Genomic DNA, 8,947 nt, shown 5'->3' with positions numbered 1-8,947 from the left:
TCCTGTGGTTCGTCACGCTCCGTATTCTCTCCACATGGCTCCGTGTGACCTTTGGCTATTTCTCAAGCTGAAAATGCCGCTAAAAGGAACCCAAATTTAGTCGAGAGAAGACATCGTGCGAAATGCGACGGACCGGCTGATAACCATTCCAAAAGATGCGTTCCAGCAGTGTTTCCAGCAATGGCAGAAACGCTGGGAGAAGTGTATACATTACCAAGGAGACTACTTTGAAGGGGATTAGGGTTTTGTTCCTCAAAGTCAATAAATTTATTTTTGCCGACCAAAGGTCCGATACTTTTTGAACAGACCTTGTATTCATGGTGCTGACTGGGATTAACTTCAGTGCCCATGGCCTATAACACTCACCATGGCAACCAGCTGGCTAGTTGTAGTTTGAGTACTGCTTTTGAGTAGTTTGAGTCAGGCAGATTCATTTCTTCCAGAACCTTCTAATTATTAAATATTAATTTAATTATAATCATTAAATTTATCAATAGGTGGCACCTAACACCTACCTCTAGGCCAAATTACTTGACATTTAATTAGTACAGTAATTAGTAGCATTAATATAGCCTGATGTAATCCAGCAATCATTTGGCATTAATCTAAAAATAAAGTTTATCAATGTCTATATTTGTAAAAATTTTTTAAAAATTATAAAATAGAATATCGATAATGTTATGTTACACTTCATTCAAAATAAATTTATTATTTTTATTGTAATTTCAGAGTTTAGGAGTGGTGCTTTATGTTTTAGTATGTGGTGCTTTACCATTTGATGGTTCTAATCTTCAGATATTGCGAGAACGTGTATTATCTGGTCGTTTTCGTATTCCATACTTCATGTCTTCTGGTATTTTATTATTATAACTTTTTTACTTTTACTTTATAATTTAATATTTATTTATTTCATTATAAGTTGTTAAACTTTAAGTTAGTTTGCATGTAATATTAATAATGTTTGACTGATAACGAATTGACATTTGAAATATAAATAATAATAATAAAGTAGAGTGGGCCCATAACGGGTTATAATTCCTGTCACATACTCTTCTTGCAAGTTCAGTGCTGCACCTTCCTTTTGCTATATCATCCTGGTGTTTGGTCAAGCAGATAGCCAACATTCTTGCTGTAGTATTTCGTACTATTCCGTTACGGGATTTTCTAATGGAACTGCATAAATTTTAAAAATAAGAAGTCAGGAATTTATGCAGTTCCATTAGAAAATCCTGTAATGGGGAATAGTACAAGATACATTGGGGCCACAGCAAGAATGTTTGCTACCCGCTTGACCGAACACCAGGATGATATAGCAAAAGGAAGGTGCAGCACTGAACTCGCAAGAAGAGTACATAACAAGAATAATAATAAATTATTTTGTCATGATAATAAATATAATTTATATTAAATTAATTTTCTTCAGAAAATATTTTATGGCAATTATATATACAATTTTATTTTTAATAATAGAACTGCTCTATTTGGAACTGGAAAAACTTTTTGAAGATGGATTGGTTAATTTGAAAACATGAGAATTGATTGTATTATTATTTACAGCTCCTGATAAAATAGTTCTGTTGTTAAATATTTGATTTTAGAGTGATTTTTGAAATAAGATTTGTTGCAAATAAAATTGAATTTGTTTTGAGATAATTTATTTATTATTTTACAATGTTTAAATCAACATAATATAAAAATTTATATTACTTTGTTATGAAAAATTTATACATATATTTCAAATTTAAGAACTATTTTAGATTGTGAACATCTTATAAGAAAAATGCTAGTGCTGGATCCATCAAAAAGATATACTATTTCTCAAATTAAAGAACATAAATGGATGCAAAGTGTAGAGCCTATTCCACAAATACTAACAACCAGTTATCTAAGCTGTGATGATAAAAAACACATTAAAGCTGGAGAATTTAATGATCAAATTTTGAATTTAATGCAAAGTTTAGGAATAGATATAACCAAAACAACTGAGGTAATATTATTATTTTAAATTAATATTAAATTAATAAATAATATAATTAAATATATATAAGCTAAAATACTTGATTTTCTGATTCTTGATATTTCATATCACTATGTTATAGATCATGCGTGACTTGATTTGCATAAATCCATTCGAACTTACAATTCAAACTCAAACTTTAAACGACATGTTGACCGAACGGATTTTTAACAGATATCAAACATCTATCTAGAAACTGTTTGGAACCTGAAGCAGAGCCCAGATGGGGTTCGAAAACATTTGTTTAACTATCTTTTTACGTGATCACACTGTAAATGGTTCTGGTACGTAATTTTTTAGTAAATCCGGTGTGATGAGTAGTGAATTATGTAAATAAATATGTTGGTTGTCTTTATTTTTTGTGTATTCAGTGTACTGTATTGAACAAAATGGTTATGTGGCTTGCACTCATCATTCTCTCAGTTATGTGGCCCACTGTGAAAAAAGTTTGGTGAACCCTGTTATAGATTATCAGATGAGATAGCANGGCTCTGCTTCAGGTTCCAAACAGTTTCTAGATAGATGTTTGATATCCACTAAATTAATATTAAATTAATAAATAATATAATTAAATATATATAAGCTAAAATACTTGATTTTCTGATTCTTGATATTTCATATCACTATGTTATAGATCATGCGTGACTTGATTTGCATAAATCCATTCGAACTTACAATTCAAACTCAAACTTTAAACGACATGTTGACCGAACGGATTTTTAACAGATATCAAACATCTATCTAGAAACTGTTTGGAACCTGAAGCAGAGCCCAGATGGGGTTCGAAAACATTTGTTTAACTATCTTTTTACGTGATCACACTGTAAATGGTTCTGGTACGTAATTTTTTAGTAAATCCGGTGTGATGAGTAGTGAATTATGTAAATAAATATGTTGGTTGTCTTTATTTTTTGTGTATTCAGTGTACTGTATTGAACAAAATGGTTATGTGGCTTGCACTCATCATTCTCTCAGTTATGTGGCCCACTGTGAAAAAAGTTTGGTGAACCCTGTTATAGATTATCAGATGAGATAGCAGTTGAAATAGAAAAGAAACATCATATTCTGACTTTTGATAAACAAAAATTTCAAGTTATCATTATTATGGCATAAGATTTTCTGCCAGTTTTGGTTTTGTATCAGCAAAATTATTTGTAAAAATTTTCTTTTTTGTCTGCTTTCTGATTAATCTATGGTTTTTAATGCTTTAAATAATGTTTTATACATTTGTAACATAGGAAAGATTTATTTTTTTACAGTGGCTATCTTAATAAGAGATTTTATAATTTCTCATTTTTACTCTCTAGGAAAAGCATGCCCTTTATCTCATGCAACTCTATTGTTCAACTTTTGGATATTCAACTTGTATATACATTTTTAGGAACTCATTAAATCTAGAAGTCAGGGACTGCCTGTATATTTTAAAAATTAATTGCTTTTTATTGTAATTAAGTAGGCATTAATTATAATTTAATACTAATAAAGAATAGACAAGGCAAAGTTTTTAAAATCAGTAAAATATATTTTCATATAATTGAACATAAAATCTAAAAACCTTGAAATGAATTAAATTTGTTGAAGTAAATAAAGTAAACTTCAAATAAAATATGATAATGAAATTTTTCTTTTTTGATCTTATTGAATACAAAAAGTCTTTAGTAAAAACATACATAAAAGATAATAAACAAGAATTAAGTTCCAAGATAAAAATTTCTTTCAAATCTTATTATATATTTTTTAATAATTTTTCTTATTTTTTAGTCTCTTAGAAATGAAAAATATGATCATCATGCTGCAATTTATTATTTACTGCTGGAAAGGTTAAGACAACATCGATCTTCTGTACCTACATTAAGCTACAAACCAAAACATGAACCTCGCAGGTCTAGTAGTATGACTGAACAAGCAACTAGGAGATTTACATCATATTTTTATCCATTTTCAACAGTATCATCCCATAAATTATGTTCTAAAAAACTTTCTTATAAACATCATGTTAGTATATTCATAATTGAAATTTATTTTTTACTTTAATAATAATATATTCTTGATTTAATTTATATATTTGAATGAAATAAAATTTTTGATTTTAAAATGTTAATACGAGGATCATTCAATAAGTCCTTAGAAAAAGATAGAAAAACAAATTATTTTAGGTAGATGTTTTATTATTTTTGAACATAATCTCCTTTAAGCTCTATACACTTTTCCATGCTTTTCTCCAACTTTTTTAAGCCATCTAAAAAGTAAGATTTTGGAAAGTCCTCAAAATAGGCATCTGTTTGGGCGATGACCATCTCATTCAACATGAATCATTGTCCGCCAAGCCATTTTTTTTAAGTTTGGAAATAAAAAAAAAGTCACTGGGGGCCAAATCCGGTGAATATCGTGGATGTTGTAATAATTTGAACTTTAATTCCATGATTTTGGCCATCAAAACTGCACTGGTGTGCATCCATGCATTGTCATAATGGAAGATGATCTTTTTCTTTTTCAAATGAGAATGTTTTTCCTTGATTTATTTGCTCAACCAGTGCAATAACAACACATAATACTCCCCAGACTTCCCAGTTATTGTTTTTTCCTTTTTCCAAGTAATCAGTGTAGATAATTCCGCATGTATCCCAAAAAACTGTGGCCATCACCTTCTTGACCGATTTCATCGTCTTTGCCTTCTTTGGAGCCCTTTCACCTTAAAAAACCCACTGTTCTGACTGTTCTTTTGTCTTTTGAGTATAGTAGTGTATCCATGTTTCGTCCACAGTTATGTATCAATGCAGAAACTCATCAGGATTGTGACAAAAAAGTGCCAAAATAGCCTCAGGGTTGGCCACATGATTATGTTTATTCTCCACTGAGAGCAAACGTGGCACCCATTTTGCTGAGATTTTTTTCACACTCAATTTTTCGTGCAAAATTGAAAACACTGTACTTTGCGATATGCCTGTGGTCTCAACTATTTTGTGCACTTTGATTCATCAATCACTCAAAACCATATCATGGATTTTGTCAATCATTTTGGGAGTAGTCACTTCCATTGGACGTCCCAAACGACATTCATCTTTTGTGGATGTATGGCCATGTTTGAACTCATTTACCCAAATTGTAAACAGTTGCAAACACAGGAGCAGATGTGCCATGAACTTCATTCAACTCAGCTTTGATCTCTTTCAGTGTTAAGCCTTTTAAATATAAGTGTTTAATCACCGCTCAAAACTCACTTTTTTCCATTTTTCTAAATAAACAAAAGTTTCTTGCTTCAAATTGACAATAAAAATTAAACCATGTGATGGATATGACTGAGACTTTCACAACTGTCTAGTGAATCGTGATGCTTACTAAAAATGTGCCATTTTTGAGGCTACGAGCGCCATTGGATTTTCTAAGGACTTATTGAACGACCCACGTTGTAAGAAGATAGTCAATATATGAAATCTATTTTCATGAAAAGAAACCATATTGATCATATTCTCTTGCTAACGACATTTAAATCAATCAATAAAAAAATAATAAAATTGATAAAAACTAGAAATGGACAAATATTACTTTTCTTGAATTTCAATATTAACCAGATCTCAAATATTCAAATATTTGAGATCTGGTTAATTTTCATGATTCCACATTCATTTATACCTTGAATACTTAGTAAACTTAATTAACTTATGTAACTTACTTAATATTTGTTATTTAACTTGTTTTACTCATTTCAATAAATTAATAGTGAAACAAAAAGTAAAAAGAAAAACAATTTACTAAATTCTAAAAAATTAAACTTCAAACTTTTAATTTTGACTGAGTTTTAAATTAGCTTTTCTTAGGTACTACATCACAACTACAATAGCTTAGCAAAGAATTGTTCTCATTCAATTTATATGCCTTTGTGTCCTTAATTAAATAATTTTAAGATAAATCGTCAACTAGGACATATCTATTATTAGGACTTATTATACTGGATAACTGGTTCCGCAAATTAAGTAAACAAATTCAGAAAAAGTCTTTATTTATCACCTGTATAAATAAAGACTGTTTTTCTGAATTTGCTTACTTAATTTGCAGAATCAGTTATCCAGTATAATAATAAATATGTCCTAGTTGACANATTAATAGTGAAACAAAAAGTAAAAAGAAAAATAATTTAATAAACTTTAAGAAATTAAACTTAAAACTTTTGATTTTGACTTTTAAAGCAGCTTGTTTTAGGTACTATACTTTTATCTTTAACTTATAGATTAAGAAATAATTGTTCTCATTCTCATCTACTGCAGATTTTTATTTAAGATAACAGAATTCAAAAATGTTCAAGATCAGGTCTGTTTCTTTTCTTGTCACAAATTAAACCAGAAGTGCTGTTTGTACACAGTGGCAGATTTAGGGATACCAAAAAAAATTATTTTAATTTTATTTTAAATAAAATTTATTTGTTTAAACTTCAAAATGTTGTTTTTAAAATTATGGTGGGTAAATATTGTTTATTACAGGGCTTCTTAAAGTTTTTGCATTCACAACCTCCTTATCCAAGAAAATTTTATGCAACACCTAGTATAGGTATATAAAATAGATGTACAAATAAAAAAATCATTAATCATTGATAATAAATCATAAAAAAATTCATTTCAAAACAATTGTTTGGTATACATATTATTTTATCATTTATTACCAATCATTAAAGACAAAAAGCAAATTTACACACTAATAGGATGGATGTGCTTGTTTATTTTTGCATAAAGAATTAAACCTTGGCTGGATATTTGATACACAGGACACAGTATCAAAATGTCAGTCTATGTTTTTCAGAGATGACTGACATTTTGATTTTATAATCATCAATGCTGAAAGCACTGCTTTGCATAAATACATAGTACAAATTTTTCATGATTCCACATTCATTTATGTGACTCCTTTGGGGTCATAACCCACAGTTTAAGCCTTTTTTTATTAGATCATTTGCAATATAACTGTCATGCACATGTTAATAAAAGATACTTATTAATTATTCAAATATTCCTAATTTTTGAGTTATTCCCCCTTTGGCACTTTCAGATCTGCCACTGTGATTGTACATACATATGGTGTGATATTGGAGATATTCATAGTATTCACATTTATTTTTTTTTTATTAATGTAATAGTCAAGATCTCAAATCAAATACTTTCTAGTATTTGAGTATTTGTGGATAATATTTGTCCATCTCTAATAAAAACTAATATAAAATAATGATCATTAAAAAGTTTTAGAAAGGATAGTCATTCTTTTGAACTGCATTGTAGTTTTATGCTGTAAATTATTTCTTTAGGAAAGGAACATTAATCCACACCAACACTTGCCTTTATCTCTACTTCATCAATGCCATATACATATTTTGGGAATTTTCAATATGGTACTTCATTTTTTGTTTATTTTTGTCGTGGCTATGAGCAATAACCCGAAAGGATGAGACACTTTATTATTCGTTCAGCTGGTTACACAGTTAACGGTCAACAATGTCAAGCGCGGGCGAAGAACGGTTCAACTGCCTTCCCTCATCGTTTTCTCTCTCTCCTCCTCCACTTCCGTCCCTAACTCCCACACCCTCCAATAAATCTCTTGCCCCCGGGTACACACCCTGATCGAGTCGTATCCACCACGTGCCTCTCCAAATTTTCCCTTTTGCCGTTGGTGGGCCCACTCATTGTTGCATCCCTCACAATTTTTAACAAGACATCTCTGCAGTAGGTTTGTAACAATGGTAAATTTATTAAAAATTCACTAAATAATCAAAAAATCTGGCACACAAACTAAAAATCTAATCAAAAACCTCGCGTTTCTTTATGCAGCGCTCGAGAAGCGCTTTACAGCGAACACACTGAAATTGGTTTCTAATTGGCCAATACTGCTCGTAACGTCATTTCGCTACACTCTTGCTGCATAAAGAAATGCGGGGAAACAAATGTCTTCCGTCACCTTCAGTGATCATCTTCAAGATTATATTAAATTAACAATATAGAACAACATATAGAATAAACTTTACAAATTTAAATTATATGGAACATTGAAATTGTCTGTGTTTTCAAAAATCCACTGAAAAATTTTATATCACATCAAATAAAATATTAATATGACAAAATTTTTCAGTGGATTTGTGAACAGACTCTACCACATATGTGGCAACAAGCAATCTGATCAATGTTCCATAAATATAAATCTATAAAGTTTATTTTATATGTTGTTCTATATTGTTAATTTAAGGTAGTGTTTCTCAACGGGGGCGATATCACCCCCATGTGGGCGTTTTTCCATGTTCAGCGAGCAATTAGTAACAATTTATATTTTGGGGGTGAAAAACAATTTTCTGGGCGATATAGTAAAATATTATATTAAGAATAATTAGATATTTTATTCGTTATATTGTACAATAATTAAACAAATAACATTATACTAGTCACTAGTCTATTCAATGCAGTACGAATTTGGTGTTAGCCTTGTCACTCGGCATCAAAATTTTGTAGTGAAGGGGGCAATACTATGTAATGGTTTTATTGAAGGGGGCGACGATTCGTTAGAGACTGAGAAACACTGATTTAAAGTAAACCTGAAGATAAAGCTGAAGGTGATTGAAAACATTTGTTTTTGCTTAAACTTTTAGTTTGTATGCTGGAGTTTTTGGTTATTTAGTGAATTGTGAAACTGTAAAGTACTATATTATTTTTCCGACTTTCCAACGATTATTGACACTACTGTGTGCCGGAAATAGCCGTTCCCTAACGGGTACTTTACGCGGATTTGCGTTAGTGTGCCAGGCCTGGACTTTAAGCGTGCACCGAATTAAATAATGACAAAGTTTGTCAATAACAAAATCAAATATTTAATTAAACTTCTAGTAATAAACTATATACAGTATTTAGTAAAAATCAAACAATAATTTATTCAATGAAATTCAACAAGAATCAATCC

At 30.1% G+C, this 8,947-nt stretch overlaps 1 protein-coding gene across 1 annotated transcript in view; it reads left to right on the top strand.

The window, feature by feature from the left end:
* The window catches only part of LOC111620825 (serine/threonine-protein kinase SIK2-like), an 82,043-nt gene that overhangs the window by 60,210 nt on the left and 12,886 nt on the right, over positions 1-8,947 (top strand). The window contains 3 exon segments of the mRNA XM_023362817.1: positions 730-853; positions 1,758-1,987; positions 3,779-4,012. Coding sequence (XP_023218585.1) covers positions 730-853; positions 1,758-1,987; positions 3,779-4,012 — 588 coding nt within the window.

This window comes from Centruroides sculpturatus, unplaced genomic scaffold, assembly GCF_000671375.1.
Source record: "Centruroides sculpturatus isolate CEXI.00-Female unplaced genomic scaffold, Cexi_2.0 scaffold89, whole genome shotgun sequence".
NCBI lineage: Eukaryota > Metazoa > Arthropoda > Arachnida > Scorpiones > Buthidae > Centruroides > Centruroides sculpturatus.
Note: the sequence above shows the minus strand (reverse complement) of the source record. Positions and strands in the feature narration are given on the sequence as shown.